This window comes from Dendrobium catenatum, unplaced genomic scaffold (assembly GCF_001605985.2).
Source record: "Dendrobium catenatum unplaced genomic scaffold, ASM160598v2 fragScaff_scaffold_1666, whole genome shotgun sequence".
Lineage (NCBI taxonomy): Eukaryota > Viridiplantae > Streptophyta > Magnoliopsida > Asparagales > Orchidaceae > Dendrobium > Dendrobium catenatum.
In genome coordinates this window covers 47778-66388 of record NW_021320128.1, presented here as the reverse complement: position 1 = coordinate 66388, position 18611 = coordinate 47778, and the positions used below count along the sequence as shown (strand labels likewise).

Genomic DNA, 18611 nt, shown 5'->3' with positions numbered 1-18611 from the left:
TTTAACAAATTAAAGAACCTAATAGAGTAAAATAAAATAAATTGTTATACATATATTTTAATATGAATTTAAACATCTTTTTTAATTTAAATAAATATATGTATAAATGTAGATTGTAAATTATGTGATTGCTCCGTGGCATTGTAACCGAGCTAGTTGAGTAGTTTGAATTTAGAGCGTGTTTTCTTGGGTTATTGGAGCAAGACAGTCCTTTATGTCAAAAAAATCAGTAATGTAACAACGCAAAATACCTTGGTCTGTTAGTTAGGATCTTTGCTACCAATCAAGAGGTATTGGGTTCGAGTCTTGCATATATGATGTTTGCATGAGTTTGTCTTAATTGGCCTAAATGATCCTAAAGAAAAAAAAAGGAGGAATTTACATACATACCACTTTATTTCATGCTATTTATATTTCTAACACTCAAAATATTAATATTACATGGCTACCACTCATATAACAAATATGATGCATGAAATGAAATATTAAAATTTACAGGATTGTATGAGTGGTAGGAATTAAATATAAGAGTGATATATTTGATATTAAAGTTATATAAAATTAATAGGCATATAATATTAATATTTTAGATATTACATATATAATATAATTAAATAATAAAGTGGTATGTATGTAAATCCCGAAAGAGGGGATTAAATAGTGCAACGGCTTTCTAACTCAGGTTTCCAGCCATCATGATTAAAGGATTCTGCAGGGCTTTCTCCACCCACTGAAGTTTGAAAGCAGGAAGGGGAAGGAGCATTTCGCAGAATCATCTCGCTCCAGCTGCCAGGTTTCATCTTTAACGCATGTATTACTCTTGAATCTTGTAGAATGATAACTCTAATGCCAAACTTGTCAGCCGCAACGCAATAGAGTACAGACAAAAGAAGCAGAACACCAACAATAGCTCTCCGATGAAAAGCATCCAGCTGGTAGCCTTTAACTAGAACACGCACACCGAACCCTAAACCCTAAAACGGGCAGAAAGAAAGACGTCGGGGTTTTAAAACTGAATAATAAGCCTCCATAGTCGGGGCAGAATCTCGAAATTTGGAGAAACAATAAGCGCTTCTAACGGCAGAAGCAATGTGCGCAATGGTTAGCCACTGTGGCTGTCGCCTACTTCGTTCTCTTCCTTTGTATGAGCTTAATTCTATGAAGAATGTCATAAATTGATTGACCAGTTAGATACATGGCAGATCTAGCAAAGATACTTCTGTTAGTTCGGGCATATGTCTCTTCCTCCCTCTTTATTTTAAGACTCAAGATTTGGAACTTCACAAAATTTTTGATTGAAGGAGTTTAAGCATATAAGAAGCGATTTTGAATGCACAAAGTATCAGATTCTTTTAGTTGGCCTTCCTCTGGATGCTGGTGAGGCCATCATTTTCTTTTCTCTCATCTCCTTTTTTCTTTTTTCCTTTGCTGTCAAATTTTTATTGTTGCAAATCCCAATTAGAGAAACATCCATCAGAAATTTCATTGGAGGATTTTGGCATTTGATTGTTTCATCTTCTCTCTTTAATATCTGGAATCAATTATATGGTTAAATCCAACATTAATATCTTTATTAAATTCTGTGTAACTCATGTTGGCATCAACAATTAAGTGATTAATAAATTTTTACAGAGATGGATTTAGGGGGATTTTATGCAGATTAGAGTCAGGATTGTAAATTTTAATTAGATTGCCTTCATTCAACAACAACAACAACAAATATCAAGTTTTTATCTCACTACTTAGGGTCGGTTACATGAATATTTTTTCTCCATTGTATTCTATTAAGAGTCAAATTCTCGTTCAAATCTAATTAAAAAAGGTAATTTCAAAAACTTTCTAACCAGTTTTTTTAGGTTGACCTCTACTTTTTTTAACATAAGCCGGATCTAATACATCTACATTGTCTTCATTTAAGCAAAAATAAAGAATATAGAGCCGACCTTGGTTAGATGGCAACATGTTTGGAGTGAATATGCTTTATTGCAGTTATGTGTTTTCTGGTCTGGTTTGTTCATCATTATGAGCTCCCTGGTTTGCCATCTCCACAACAATGTTGGAGGAAGAGTGATTTGGTAAATCAAAATGAGGATAATAATTCTTAGGCCGAAGAAAGAGTGATTCATTCTTGCTACTGAGATTAGCAAAATGATGGAGCAATAACAAAAGGCGGTACTGCAACAACTTTCTTGGAGAAGGTAATATGCTAGGAATTTACCGTCCTTTCTTTCTTTATGTTATTCTCCTTCCACTGTCAGTTCCTTCAAGTGGCAAGATCAATGGTGGAACCAAGGAGGGGTTGGGGGTGGTTCTTTCCTCCCTCAAAATTTAAGAAAAGCCCTTTGTAGCAATGTATAATATGAAAGATTTATCCTTAAATGCTATTGTAAGTATGCATATTATAGAAGCTTTGCTCCCCATAAGTTTGGGATAATCTATTTCGCCCCCTTTTACTTGAATAGGAGTATGAAAGGTTTATCCTTAAATGAAAGGTCTATCCTTAAATGCTAAACTAAGTAAGTAACTTATCATTTTGCTTTTCTTTTAATGGCCAACATTCTGTGCCATGAAGCATTGTAGGTCTCACCTTAAAATAATGATTTTAAAAAATTATTAGCATTCAATTGAATCCTATTCATGCAAATTTATAGTCAAAACATTCTCCTCGTTGTAACGATTCTAATGGCAACAAAATCATATAAATGTGGACTAGCTCAGATCACGGACCGAACCACCGTCATTTTTCCTTTTTATGCATGAATTCAAGGAGAATATGCCAAACACCTTACAAAATATCAATGGAGATGGGGATCACCCCGTTGGCTGCCAAAAGGCAATCCGTCTACCAAGTGGCCAAAAGGTAGTCTTCCCTACTTTCTTTTTCCAAGTATTCCTATCAACTATGTATAATTATTTTTGTATAGCTCATCCAACAAGGTTCTATGTTCCCATGGTTATTGTGACTTTTATATACCTCCATTTCATGTGTCATTTGCGACAAGTTGTTTCTTCCAATGTGACAAATATTTTGATGCAAGAATGGCAATCATCACCAGTTTTTGATGCCTTAAATTTTCATGTACGAACCTTCTTTACATTGCTCCTTTCAATCCAATCATAGGAATTTTGATTTGTCGACCTTTTGATTGTTGGTGTAGAGATTTACATTGTGGTATATTTTATTTTTTAATCAAAGATATAACTAGAATTACTAGTTGTAGTTGCCGTTGGCCTTTAACCAGTCGTCCAATTACCCAACATGACCACCCTGCCATGTATGTATCGATCAGATCAGCCTAGGGGTGGGATCATCCAATTATTTTTTGATTTGGAGAGGGTGCGATGTGGTCTATCCATTATTGATAAAAATTATGTATTTTGGCATAATTTAGATAATGGTCAAATGACCTATAAATCCATAAATACATTCATTCTGCTTATTTGGTATATTCTTAAGGTCTATTTCATAGAAATATTCAGATCTTTGGACACCACCTGAAATTCCAGCTGGTTATTTATGATGTTCTTGGAATTTTCTTTTGCATAATTATCAAATCCTGTAGTTTCCTTCAGAGAAAGGGCATATTTTTCTCAACTTAGTCATAGTGCTTTTCATATGGTTCCCCCTCTTTTCTGGAGAGGGACTATTCTTTCCCTTTTTTATCGTCAAATCCAAGTCATACACCCCCTCTCTCTTTTTGGAAAATGATTAGTTTAGCTGCCTTAGTCGCTTAACAACTTTAGGTCATTTAATTCTCACTTTTTTTAGGAGAGGAACTGTCTCTATCATCCTCAATAGTTTGTTGGCGTTGGGTCATTCAATTTCTCCTCCTTTCAAGTGAGACATTGTCTCGATTGCCCTCAAGCGCTTGCCAACTTTATTTTAGATGAAAGGACTATCCTTTCCCTCACTCACCTACTGATTTTGGGTTATTCAATCCCACATCAATACTTCCAGATGCCCCTCGTTGTTTTTACGTCTATAGAGATGATCAATTCGACCATTCTTAATGGCTTCCACAACATTTTTCCGTTACCTTGCATATAGCTTTAGATTATGTTATATCTACCTCTAGAGGAGGATTGTCCTTGCTACCTTTAATCACTCCTTGCACTTTCTTGTTTGGCATCTTTGTGCGTGCTGTCTTCACCTCTAGTGATAGGACCTACCTTCCATCCTTAGTGACCTCTCTAATCTTTCATCGTCACCTCATTTGATGTCCTAAGATCATGTTATCTTTCTCTGAAGGAGGTGGATTATCATGACTATCTTTAGAAGCCTTTCTCGACCATTCAGCTTTGCTTTATATGTCACCTTCAACTCGTGTTGACTTAGGCTCGTGGAGGAGGATTGTCTCGGTACTTGACTTTATTGTATAAACAATGCTAGCATGTCCTAACTTAATTTGCTTTATAATGATTCTTTCTCTAAGATCAAGGAAGGATTATCCTTTGTAGATCATATGTATTATTAGTGTAACCTATTTCAGTTGGGTTAAGCACTATGGTTTTCTCTTTCTAAAATGTTCACATAAACAGTTCTGTGTACATTGCACACTTTATTTACCTTTTGATTGTGTGAATTATTTTTTGTAGCTAAGGGAATCAAATTATCTCTCTAATTATCCGAGTTTTGGCAATTAGTAATTTTGTGTTGTTTGTCAGGAGTTTTTTCACTCCTATCGATTAACAACCACAACATAGACCTGAACATCATCTATATTCGTGCTCAACCTCTAAGGAAGGACTGCAACACCATCTTGATACCATAATTAAAATTAGTCTTGAGCCCTCACGAGCCAATACTAGATGAAACCTTGACTGTGCCTAGAAATAACCCCATAAAAAACTTTCAAATGGAGCTCATTTTTACATTTCTATACAATATGTGTAACCCCTAGAGAGAGTCATGACCATGATTTTTAAAGGGCATGATTAGTTTGAGGTGAACTCTAAATTATTGTTTTTGCCTAATTATGCGCATTTCATGTTAGGCATTTAATGTTGTATTGATTAATTAAAAGATATGTGATTGATATAATTCTTAGCATAGTTTAAGTATAATTTAGGGGATTCTACTTGGAAGAAAGTGGGATAATAAACAATAATTTTCTTATTGGAGTTCAAACTCACTTCATTATAAAGTAATATGACTGTTCAAGAATAATACCAATCTCTCCTTTGAGCTCGTGAGTTTATTTTTCAAGAGATGGAATATGTTTAATTTGATCAGATTTTTCTTGATCTCCTATATAAAATTCATTCAAAAGGTGAATGAAGAATGAATTATGTATTCTATTTAACTTTGTTGATGAGACTCTTAATTATCTTTCTTTTTTTTTTTCATATGTAAGATGGTAATACAAACTTTAGCATAAGGTTATCACTCTTTTTTAAGCTCAAAGATTTTTTTGAGATAAACAAGGAGAAATTATTACATGTGGAGTCATGACGGGATAACCGTCTGATTTATTGAGTATACTCAGTAAATACTACACAAATACTGATAAAAAAAATTACTGAGTATAGTATATCGGATGATTATCTCGATCCGGACTCCGCACATGATAATTTCTCATAAATAAGAGAGTTAACAATATTCCCGTTTGAGTTTATGAAATCGGAGCTAATGAATATTGCTTTGTGGGCTATTTTTGTAAAACCCGAAAAGTACTGATTTAGACTTCGCACGCATCTCGATCCATCGCGACGAGATTTAAGTGAAATTTTCAATGTTGTCGGAAATTAACGAAAATAATTTTATAAAATTATGTGCGAAATTCTGATCGATTTGATATATAAAATCTATATCTAATTTTGTTTATTTTAAAAATTAAAATTAATCGAAGTCTCATAATACATATTATACCCTATTAAGTATTAAAGCCGAGATAGTTTAAGTGAGGGCAAATAGGTCATTTTGGCATCCCTCCCTTCCCCATTTCATTAGCTCGGTTTCTTCCGCCCGAACGCACGAAGAGGCGGAGAGAAGGCGTCGGGCAAGGGACGGACGACGAAACTAGGGGCGGATTTCCGGCGGCCGTTCGTGGAGGAATTTGTAGGGAAGACTAAGGGAAGGTTAAGGCGAGTTGTATTTAAGTGATTTCTCATGTTTTTATAGAATTGTTTTTAAGGAGAAAAATATAGGGTTTGGGGGAAACTTTGATTTTCTTTAAGGGAATGATAGGATATAGTTATGAGATAATTTTATGCAAGGAGATGAGGTTTTTCTTCAAAACTTTTGAGATTTAGAAACTTAGGGTTTTGCAGATTTTTGATTTATATGAAAATTTCTTAATGTATAATATTTCTATGGGTCTTAAGGAAGTTTTTAAGAGTAGAAATTAGGAGTTTTCATGAAATATTATTTCTCTAATTTTTAATTAAAATAAATCCAAAAATAAAAATTAATTTAAATTAAATTAGGATTAGGGTAAAGGGTTAATTTGGTTAAAATATATAATTAGAATAAAATATGAGATTTTAGAATTGTTATATGCTTTATGTTTTAAATGAGAGAGAGAGAGAAAGAGAAAAAACTTAGGGCAGTTTAGTAAGAGAAGGAGAACTTAAATGTAAATTTATTATGAAGAATTTGAAGAAGAAATTAATGTTTATAGGTGATAATCGTGACCTCGAAGAAATGTGTTCGAGCGGGGTAATCAAATCCTTTAAATCGAGGTAAGTATTAATGATTCTTTATTACCGTGATACATTTGTTTTCTCTCAAGTTATATGTTTTGAAAGACCAAACATATTTATAAAATCTTGACTCTTGTTTAATGGTTGATCTTGCAATTTATATGTTACATCTTATGGCTTTATTATACAAAGTTTATATGTTATAGAAATGAGATGAAATGAGATGATATGATTGTTATTGATTGCTTGTATGTGCATGCTGAATTGATTGAGCTCACCCCCTTATGGTACCAGCGGGGAACGCTGTACTCGTGCATGTTAAAATGATAAAGGATATGAAAAAGGAAATGGTAAAGGAGTACCTTTATGGTAGTAGACGGTGGCTCCTGTAACAATTGTAATATATACGAAATGAAAAAATCATGAATATTGATATGAATATGGAAATGAAAATGAAATATATAGTTTTATGATATATGATATGTTTAATGACATGTTTGTAAGAAATCAATTTATGTTATGTTTTAAATGAAATATGACATTTAGCATATTGTTTATTTTGCCTTGATTATTGTAGTTTAGAATTGTGCTTTACTTATTAAGCGTTGGCTTACTGTTAGTTGTTCAAACATTTTTCATGTGTAACTACTTTAAATCAAAATGAGTAGAAGGGGTGGACATGTTTACCGTAGAAGAGGAGCGCCGGAAGAAAGGTAATTATATGAATTTGTTTGAGGTTATGTTTAATTATATTATTTTAGTTGCTCTTTCAAATGTTATGGTGATAGTTTTAGAGATTAGATATTTTAGACTACCGTCCGACCTCCGTTCCAGGCTCGCCTATGCGAGCTCACCGGGACGGGTCGTGACAATTTTGTCGTTGGACAAAACTGCTCTCATTTTTAGAAAGTTAAACTTTGATTCCTGCTTCACATTTTGAAATGTGGTTTTTCCCTACTCTGCTTTTGCAGGTGATATTCTGATAAGGTAATGGCTTCTCACCTTCCCCTTCTAGTGGTGGTGCTCCCTCCTAAACTCTTCTTAGTGTATTAAAGACCAGCATTCGGCCTTTGCCAGAGGGTTGCATGCACTCTCTCCCCACCTCTTCCTTTGAAATCCCATCCACTTCACCCCAACATCCATAAAGCCCTCTTAGTTAGGGAGATCTATAAATCTGATCTCTCCTCTTCACAAATCTTAACGTTTTTCCTTCTATTCCCTCCACCTTTTGTTCAATTCTTGAGGTTCTATCCCCTAACGCAAACCTTCAGGAAGTGAGAATGTTGCCGCTTCATAATGGCCCCTGTCCTCCATCTTAGAAAGGAAGCCCTAATTGGAATGATCTATTATGTGCCCACGGTGCAAGGAGTTCAAAAATTTCCCTAGCCTTCATGTAAAGTGATGAACAGAAATTACTATTCTCTACAAAAGATCTATTCGAAAGAGGAAAAGAGTGGAAGCTACCTCTCATCGGGCATGCTGCAGATAGCAACCTTACTATGAATCTCTCCTCACTATAGTGAAAAGCAATGGAACTTTTAAAGGTAATATCGATCTACACACACTTGTTGGTGTTTTTTTCTCATTTAAATTTAATTGTTAGGAGGACAATGAGTTACTATGGAACAACAATCCCCAATTTTTTTAAGGTAAAATCCTTCATCTTTATTATGTGGAATTTGTTGAGATTCCTATATGGATTAAACTCCCAAACTCCCCTGTATTGCTATTGGAATAAGGAAGACTTATCCAAGGTGACTTGCAAAGTTTGGATTCCTGTTACTGCTGATATCTTGATTGAATCAAAATCCCATCTGACTTTTTCTAGTGTCTGTTGATTTCTCCCTCCTATTTCATACCGGAATCCTTTCTCATCAACCTTAATGAAAGGAAAATCTGTCGATAGATTGTATATGATTGGAGGCCTTCTGTATGCAAATCATGTTATATATTTCTTTATAATGCGAAGTCCTATCCTCAAACAAACCCTATCCTCACAATACTTTGGCACATGATAGAAGTCGGAGGAGGGACGCAGGTGATAAAAGTGGTAGGATGCCCTCACTCAGTTCTGGTCTTGTTAATCAGACCCACACTTCATCTATTGCTGCAAGCCTGATTTTATTGAGTGGTGTTCTGCCATGGTAAATGAGCTTATTAAACCCACCTCTTTTGAGTTCCAGTCTATTACTGTTTCTCTTACAGGAAATGCCTCTACTTCACATATAAATGCTGCCCATTGTCTTACACGATTTCAGATGTTTCACTAATACATTTTCCTAGAAACCAAACAAACCTCACCATCGATTTAACATTACTAGTTCTGCCTAGCCCTTTTATTATTCCTAAGGAGGTTGTTTTTGGATTACATAACCAAACGCATGATGCTGCTAGACAAATAGGAAAACATCTAAGAATGTCTTCTTTGCTTCAAAAGGTAAAAGGGCTGATCAGAAAAGCTCCAACTCCACCGCTTTATGTCCTTATCATGCATCTTGAAACTTAAGAGGGCTCCATGATTCAAATTTAGACCTTATTTGTCAGTTGGAGATTCAGTTGAATATTGAGTTTCTTCATTAAGAGAAGAATGCTGCTATTTCCTAATGAAAAAGGTTATGATAATTTCTGTTGCTTATCGGAGAAGAATTTGCATAAAATGAAATAAATCTCATATCTTGGTCACTTCTCTTTTGACTGCCTCTCAACTGAATCATATAGAGATTTTGTTCTCTAGCACAATTAATTTTATGGTGAATTTTGTCTATGTTGTAAATGAAATTTTAGGCAAGAAATCTCCTTGGCAATCTATTGTTGATCTATCTGGTTATGTTAATGGTAATTGGTTGGTTATAGGAGATTTCAATTGTATTTATTCTCTTCATGATAAAATTATGTGAAATACTCCTTGTGTTATAAATATGAAATATTTTTATTATGATATCTATGACTTGAGGCTCGTTTAGCTCCACACTGTTGCAAAGATCAGATCTCTAAACCTATCAAAACAAGAATTGATAGAACTTTTTGCAATGTTATTTGATTGGATCTCTTTCCATCCTCCTTTTATAAGGTTCTTCTACCCATTTCTTCTTATTACACCACTTTTATTGCCAATTTGGGTTTGTTCACTCATGTAAAACATAGATTTACATTAAAAAGGCAGTGGATTGTTTCTGATGTTGTAATAATCAAGAATTTTTGAAAAGGTAAATCCTAAATTTTTATACCTCTTTTTTTGTGCATCTTAGAATTTATAAATATTTTTTTTTAATGAAACTCTAATGTTCATTTTAGTGTGTGTGTGTGTGTGTGTGTATATATATATATTATAATTATTTACAATTATTTAGATTAAATTTCATTTTAATCAGATTATCTATATTTAAATTTTATATTATTATTCACAATTAATGCAATATAGCAAATCCCGCTTCTTCACTTTCTTGGGCATGCAATAATTGATGGGAAATCGAAGGGCTAGGATGAGGTGTAATTAAGGCCAAATTAAGAAAAATGAAATTATGACTTAACTTATTAGAACACACTTAACACTAAGTCAAAGTACTCCCCTTCGATCTGCCTGTAAGTCCTTGTCCATGTCTTTGTAACGGTAAATTGAATGGAAAAATTGGAATCTAGCCAAAGGAAAATAGAGCTAAAGAGAAAAGATAGTGTAGAGCTTAAGCCTTAATTATTCAAGATGATATTATCTGGATATAAGAATGGTATTTATAGAGTAATAACAGAGCAATCTAGAACAGTTAGAAGAGCTGTCAATAGTTAGTTGAACACGTTAATGAGCTGTTACCAGACTACGTGTCATCTCTTGATTGGCTCGGACTGATGCACTTATTGATTCTTTCAGTTATTTCTGTTATTGCTGTTAGTCCCCCTCAAGCTGACGAGTCAGGTTGGATAGTCAGCTTGCGCCATGGCTCCTGAAAACGAGTTGTGGACAAAGGTTTGGTAAGTATATCCGCTTGTGGATCTTGAGTTGTAACCATAATTATACAGATATTCTGAAATTATATGTGATCTCTAATAATGTGTTGATCAATTTCAATGTGATTTGTTCTTGAGTGAAACACAGGGTTATTCGCCAACGCAATAGCTGATATATTATCACATCATAATTATGTTGGTTTGATCAGGTTTATATTGAAATCCTGAAGTAGTTTTCTTAGCCACATGATATCTGTAGTTGCCGCCGCCAATGCTCTGTATTATGCTTCCGTGGAGGAACGAGCAACAGTATGTTGCTTCTTTACACTCCATGACAGGATTGTATTTCATAGGAATGTGCAATATCCGGTTGTAGATCTTCTAGTTTGTTTGTCACCTGCCCAATCCGCATCAGAGTATGAATAGAGCTCAAGCATCTAAAATGGGAATTCCATAATTACAGGTGCCTTTGATCTATCTTAAGAGTTTCTTGAGCATATGTGTGTGTTCATATGTTGGATTATGCATGTGATGACATAGTACATTAACCACATAAGCTATGTCAGGTATAGTAATAATTAGATATTGTAGAGCTCTTGAAATTTGTCGGTATATGTGAGCATCAACTAGCACCGGATCTGGTTTCTTATATGCTACTTGTTTGGTATAAGTAGGAGTTGCAAGCGGTTTACACTGAACCAGACCTGCTGTTTGAAGTATAGACTTCGCATAAGCTGATTGAGACATGAAGTATGAATCGGTGGTCCGAGTAATCTGGATGCCGAGAAAGTTTGTGATTGTTCCCATATCTTTCATTGCAAATTTCTGATTCACTTGATAAATTGTTTGAGAAATCATGGTAGAGTTGTTGCCAGTTAATAGAATATCATCCATGTAGATTACCATTCATAATTCCACTTGATTATATTGAAATACGAATAGAGAGGAGTCAACTTTACCATTTTGAAATCCAAGGGACTTGAGATGAGCATTGAACATTTTGAACCATTGTCTCGATGCTTGTTTGAGACCATATAATGCTTTATGTAAACAACACACATGGTTGGGATGTATGGTATCTTCAAATCCTTTTGGTTGCTTCATGTAGATTTATTCTTCAAGATCATCATGTAATAATGCATTCGCAACATCTAATTGATGTATTGATTGTTTTTGAGATAGAGCTATTGTGATCAAAGCTCGGATTATGAGAAATTTGGCCACCGGACTAAATGTATCTAGATAATTGACCCCATATTCTTGGTGATTGCCTTATGCTACAAGCCATGCTTTGAATCTTGCAATTGAGCCATTTGAGTGCCATTTTGTTTCATATGTCCATTTACACCTAAGTACTGGTGTATTTTCTGGATGTGGTACTAGCTACCATATACCTTGCTTCTGTAATGCTAAAAACTCCTCAGCCATAGCCTTGCGCCAGTGAGCAGATTTAACTACTTTTGTGTAGCAAGTTGGATCTGGTTTGGTTGAACTGTCTTCACATGTATTGGCATGTAGTAGATTGAGTATTTGTCTTGGCTTAAGTGATCTAGTTTTGAGTCTGGTGATCATCGGATGAACTTCCTTAGAAATGCTTGGATGATTGGATTGATATTCATCAACTGGGTTGTTGGGTGGTGATGGAGATGTATTTCTGGTGTGAGATGGAGGACTACAAGAAACAAGATTTTTATTTGATGGTTGAATGGAATAGCTTTCAGTAGTGGTTTGAGGAGTAGGTACTAGTATACCGGGTGGAGATCTGAATGTTGATGAAGTTGTAGGTTGGTCTGTTTGAGATGATTTAAATGGGAATACATTTTCATCAAAGGTTACATGCCGTGATACATATATTTTTTGAGTAATAGGATCATAACATTTGTAACCCTTTGATACAGATGAGTAGCCAATGAAGACACAAGATATGGACTTAGGCTCAAGTTTGTGTCGCTTATTTGGTGGTTGCCACGAAAAATGTAGGCATCCAAATGTTTTTAAAATAGAGTAATCAGGTAGAGTGTGATATAGACATTGGAGTGGGGATATATTGTTTGTGGATTTGGATGGCAGTCGGTTGATCAGGAATGAGGCTGTAAGAGTAGCTTCAGGCCATAAAGTAAGGGGAAGGGAGGCTGAATGTAGAAGAGTTCTGGTAGTTTCAATCAAATGACGATGCTTTCTCTCAGCCACTCCATTTTACTCTGGTGTTTAGGGGCATGAAGTTTGATGAAGTCCCCACACATCAGAATGTAATAGAACAAGATGTTGAGAAGAGTGGGTTTCAGACTTAGAAATAACTAGTTTATGACTTTTGGACAAAATGCAGTCAGGACACAGAGTTTGTGAGGTGGAAATGTGAAGTTGCTTGTGACTGTTGGAGATTTTCTCGAGGACTTGATGATGAGGATGTCCAAGCCGTTTGTTCCAGATAGATGACAATTGACGAGTTGCAGTAAATGCTGCGTTATTGATGTTTGATAGAGGATATAAACCGTTAGATCTTAGTCACTTGAGAAGGAGTTGATGTGTCTTCAAGGCCTTGATGATGAAACCATTTGCATCAAATGAGATTGAGATGTTATTGTCTTTTGTAAGGGAAGATATGGATAGTAAGTTGTGTGAAATTTGAGGAATGTGAAAAATTTGAGATATTTGAAGCTTACTGTTGGGTGTGGGTAAAATACTAGATCCAGAATGAGCAATTGGAATGGTTCTGCCATCTCCAATTATTATGTTGTCTGAGCCAGTGTATGACTTTGGTTGATTTAGATTTTCCAGGGAATTCGTTAAGTGCGATGATGCTCCATAATCTAGATACCAATCTGGATTGATCTGGTCATTTGTGGCCATCATGGCTTTCTAATTTGATTGCTGTTGAGTGGAAGGTGGTTGAGGGTTGTAATCCAAATTCAAGCGATGCCAACACGCTGAAGCAGAGTGACCTCTCTTGTTTCAAATTTGACATGTAGGAAGATTGTTAGAGGGAGTTCTTGAACTGGTTTGTGCAGATCCGCCCCTTCCTTTGTATTCTCTTCCTCGCGACGAGTATAAGGCAGTTTCCAAATCTACAATTGAAAGATGCTTCCGTGATTCAGTTTGGATGTTAATCTCTTCGTTGAGAAGAAGAAAATACAGATCATCGAGGCTTATAGGATGAACCTTGGTTTGAATTGACGTTTTGAATGCTTGATATGTAGATGTAAGGCCATTGAGCGTGTAGATAATGATATCTTCATTGTTTATAGTAGATCCCGCTGCAGTGATTTGATCAACGATAGTCTTAACTTTGGTAAGATACTGAGTCATTGTTTTATTTTTTATTGCGAGATTGTGTAGCTCATTCTTGAGCTGAAATATTTTCGATCTGTTTGTTGCTTGCAGTCATCGTTCTACTGTGCTCTAGATGGATGAGCAAGAATCCATATTAATGACATACGACATTATCGATGATGAGATTATAGAGCAAATTGCTGCTGCAAGATTTTGATCAATTAGGATCAATTTGAAGCACTGTGGATTCAAAACGGTGATGCCTTTGTTCGTCTAAATGAATTTCTCCGGCGGGCTAGCAGTCGAAAGAAGAAACGTCAAGAAACCATTGGCTTTGAGCAGTTTGAGAATATGTTATTTCCAAATGGAGTAGTTCTCATTTGTCAATTGTGTGGGAACGATTGTCCGAATGTTGGAAATCATAAATTTAAGTGAAGCAGGTATTGTACATCCTTTTTCTGCTGTTGCTTCAGTTGGTTCGCCAATTTGAGAAAAAAAAAAAGAGGATTGCGCCATGGATAGCTAGCTCTGATACCATTTAGAGCTTAAGCCTTCATTATTCAAGATGATATTCTCAGGATACAAGAATGATATTTATAGAGTAATAACATAACAATCTAGAATAGTTAGATGAGCTGTCAATAGTTAATTGAGGACGTTGATGAGTTATCACAAAACTACATGTCATCTCTTGATTTGCTCGGACAGATGCATTTCTTGATTCTTTCAGTTATTTCTATTACTGCTATTAGATAGGAATTTATGATAAGATCCAATTTTCATTATTTATTTTACGGAATTGACTATGAATTGAAATTGAGTAACTTTGGCGCTTTGCTAATCTTATGACCTTCAATGATAAATGCGCTTGTTTCTTATTCAATAAAGAAAGACATAAATCTTTCTATACAAGATTTCTATTCAATACAGAAACCAAGATCAAAGTCGATAATAACTTATCGAGTCTAGAATTCTCATCACGCTTCGCTCTTCCGATCGTGCTCAACTATTCTAGACGTAGGCAACAAAGAAAAGGTGCTAGTTTTTTGGGACAATCCCAAGACAAAGGAGTAAGGGCGCTAGCGGAGATATGATTCATATATATATATATATATATATATATAACAACTACAGCGTAATGGCATACAAAGTCAACATATTTCAACCCATGATGAAATAGAATTTATGGCTACAAAAACCGTTGAGAATAGTTCTAGATCTGGGCCAAGATGAACTTAGTTAGGGAGGAAACAATTGAATTCAGAATATGAAAAAGTAGCTCCAAGGAGGGGGGGGGGGACTACACTTATGGGAGTTGCAATGGCTTTATTTGCAATATTTCTATCTTTTTTTATTTCTAATTTATTGAAATTCCATCCAGTAAAATAGGTGAATTAGTTCATAAAAACTAGGAAGTCCCAGTTTTTCAATAAAAAAAGATTCTTTTACTTAGAGTTACTTAATCCTTCAAATACTTAATACTTAAACTTAAGATTACCTAAGACTTGGATTTGTAGACCATTCTGGTATTTCGATCGTGAAATTTCTTTGTTTTGATATTTCATTTTGCGGAATATTATCGTCTGACTTGTTCTAATTGATCCTATTGACTATATAGAGAGTGGTCATCTCTATTAAGATGATTCTACCTCGTTAGTAGAACCCATTTACTTTTCATATTCCATTGACCCTGGACTGGACTCATAAATAAGTCTTTGCCTATTGGCTGACCTTACATTTTCATACATCAGGCCTTAACTTCTTTTCTTCTTAGACCTGTAGCAGTCGACTAGTTGACCAACTTTCTCAATTACTGTCCCGACAAAGCATACTTCTGAATGAAAAAAAGCATTCATGCTCTATCCCGAGAAGGCTTCTAACACTTACCTAATCTCATAGATAAGCAACTTTATCTTGGCGAAGAAATTCTTCAGTCTGTGCTTGATTCAACTAAGGAGATAGCTAATCATTCCCTAGGCCGACAACTGACTTCTCTCTCTTTTTGCGCTCGGTGATATCGACTCCTTTGCCCGCTCTACACCTTTCCTTGTTGGAAGCTCTCTCTGTCACAATAAAGATTGCTAGGCTCTTGGATGGTCTTCTTCCTATTACTAATGTTGATGTAGACTACATCCATAGTCTTTCTTTCCTATTATTATGTTCTTAATGAATTTGTGTGTTGTGAAAGTCATTTATGCGAATGCGATATGTGTCTATTTGTTTTAAATGTACATATTGGTATGCTGTTTAGAAATCTCATACTGTTATAAAATAGTTTGGTGGGCAATGTTGTAAAGAATTTAGAAAGAAATAATGTACATTTTGTTGTGCCCTATTGATAGACTTCAAATCTCATTCTTATATATGTGCCCAACTTGGGGTCGGATGCAGAAGACAAAACAAAATAACAAAAACATCAAATCTGGGTTGAAGTTCCAAATATTGGCATCCTCTCAGTACTTACTCCTATCTGGGGTCTTGATTGAAAGAATTTCTTACACTCTCAAATCAAGCATATTCAAAACTGGTTAGATCGCCTTTTGCAAGTTCGTTATTAAGGGTAGTTCTATAAATGATCGGACTAATGACGTATACAATACTTGAATTGCCGATATAGGTGCTACATAGTTGGTTCTCATCCTTCAGAGACTAAGAGTGTAATAGGAGCATCTGTTGACAAAAGGATCACCCTAAGATGATCATCTCATGTTTATGAAGAATAAATCAAATCAGATGGTTCTATTTCCCAATCTTTCTAACTAGCTCCTACGGATTCAAGGTCGAAAGGATTGAAAAAGTTAGTCATTCACAATCACTGCTGAAGAATCCCTTGAAAAGTTAAGTATTAGTAAACCTTTTTAGAAATTGAATGGTTTGGTCTTATACATATGCAAGGAAGCTAATAAAAAAAGAAAGAAGAACTATTCTTCTTTCTTTTATCACTTAGGATCCGTGTGAGGTGAAAGGCTTATGGTGGATACCTAGGCATCCAGAGACAAGGAAGGGCATAGCAAGCGATGAAATATTTTAGGGAGTTGAAAATAAGCATAGATTTAGTTCGGAGATTCCCGAATAGGTTAACCTTTTGAACTACTGTTGAATTCATGGGCAGGCAAGAGACAATCTGGCGAACTGAAACATCTTAGTAGCCAGAGGAAAATAAAGCAAAAGTGATTCCCGTAGTAGCGGCGAGCGAAATGGGAGCATCCTAAACCGTGAAAATGGGGTTGTGGGAGAGCAATACAAGCGTCATGCTGCTAGGCAAAGCGGTGGAGTGTTGCACCTTAGATGGCAAGAGTCCACTAGCTTATGCTTTGACTCGGCGATTCTATTCTTTCTGAAAGCGGCTTCTAAGGGAATTCCCATGCCTTATTAAGGACTTACCAACTTACTTATCGGAATAAAAGGCGCTAGCTTTGAAATATGTATAGGTCACTTCAACCAACAATTCAAGCTATTTCTTACTGGTGTGGATTTTAATAAAGTACTAGAAACAATGGGATCTATATAACTTCACTTGTTCCACAAACCCCAACTACTAGAAAGACTGAAACTGACTCTAATCAATCAACTACCATCCATGAGTGGATACCATTGAGCTATCAACCAACTAGGCTCGGTGTAATTGAAAGGGAGCTTATCTACACTTTCATCCGCTTATTCTACTATTCATTATTCTTTAGAGGAACCACTCAGAATGAGTTCAGGGATTGGATTCATGTGAATGAGTTCCCCGGGACCATCTCCACCAACCAAGCTCAAACTAGCATACTTGGTCCATTCACTAGCAATGGTTAGGCATTCTTTACCCATGCTCATTGATACAAAAAAGCTACTGACTGTCATAATCAAAGACCAATATATTTCAGTAGTCCGGATTGAGGAGCCAACCCCAAACAAGCCACTAATAATTCAAATGAATATGTGCATATACCTTTCCTTTATAGGTACCAGTCTGGTGTTGGCTGTAGCCGTGGGAGGTGGGGGCTCTATCAAAAAGCATGCAACAACACAATCAACAGGTGACCAATGTTTTGATCAAAGTTGATATTATATGAGAAGAGATTTTTATTGAGGTAAAACTTATTATTTTAAGCTTGAATTGATTTTTGTTTAAGTTAGAAATGGAAATTGAGATTTTCACATATTAAACCTATTTTTTAAATTGTCTACCGATGAATGAGGCTTTGAGGTGTCCTTAACGAGATAATTTATATGGGGATTGACTATCAATGCCCTTAGTTAAGTAAGATAAGAAAATGTAATTTCAGGATGTGCATTTATCACAAGTTAATGTCATTATCTATCTTTATATGATAATATGATTGTTACCGGTTTCTTATGAAAATTTGATTGTCTAGATTTTTTTTTTATAATTATTTTATTTATAGGTAAATGGACATATGTAAAGTTATGAAATAAAAATGAGATGTATATATCAAAATATTCAAAGAATGAAATTCCATGAAATGAGCTTAAGAAAAAATAATGTACATGGATAGATTATTAAGGTGATGAAATGTATATGTTAGGTGATTGGTGCATGCCCATTGGGAGGCCAATGGGTTCTCCAGGTAAGATGTGTATATTGATTTGTACATGTAAGGCAACAAAGGCGGGCTTGTTAGGAGGTGGATGGGTCCTCAACATGTAGCTTTCTAACTCACGATAACCAAATGAACCACTTTCATAGACATAATATATTCTAAAGTTGAAAAGAGAAATTGTAAATGATACATATAAAAACAAAGAAATTT

The 18611-nt window shown here is 35.2% G+C and overlaps 1 protein-coding gene and 1 long non-coding RNA gene across 4 annotated transcripts; one reads left to right on the top strand and one right to left on the bottom strand.

Moving 5' to 3' along the window:
• The first annotated feature begins 666 nt into the window (after positions 1–666).
• LOC110096185 lies at positions 667–9324 on the top strand. 3 transcript variants are annotated; one of them, XR_002303062.2, is made up of 3 exons: positions 667–793; positions 863–1377; positions 7614–9324. It is a non-coding gene; the product is annotated as an uncharacterized LOC110096185 (long non-coding RNA). The 3 variants fall into 3 exon arrangements; XR_003703261.1 differs by having other exon boundaries at positions 678–1377; positions 7614–8186; positions 9080–9324; XR_003703260.1 differs by having other exon boundaries at positions 673–1377.
• Positions 9325–10906: 1582 nt separating this feature from the next.
• LOC110096192 (uncharacterized mitochondrial protein AtMg00810-like) lies at positions 10907–11490 on the bottom strand. Its single transcript, XM_020821997.1, has 2 exons — positions 11128–11490; positions 10907–10981 (listed from the first exon to the last, which is right to left on the bottom strand). Exons 1-2 carry the CDS (start codon positions 11488–11490, stop codon positions 10907–10909), a joined length of 438 nt encoding a protein of 145 aa, XP_020677656.1.
• Between the last annotated feature and the right edge of the window lie 7121 nt (positions 11491–18611).

Bases quoted from the DNA above. Each gene is read 5' to 3' on its own strand.
- LOC110096192 (XM_020821997.1), bottom strand. From the start codon at position 11,490: ATGGTAATCTACATGGATGATATTCTATTAACTGGCAACAACTCTACC. The intron at 10,982-11,127 runs GTACTATGTCAT...CGGATTGGGCAG, and splicing joins ACATAGCTTATGTGGTTAAT to GTGACAAACAAACTAGAAGA.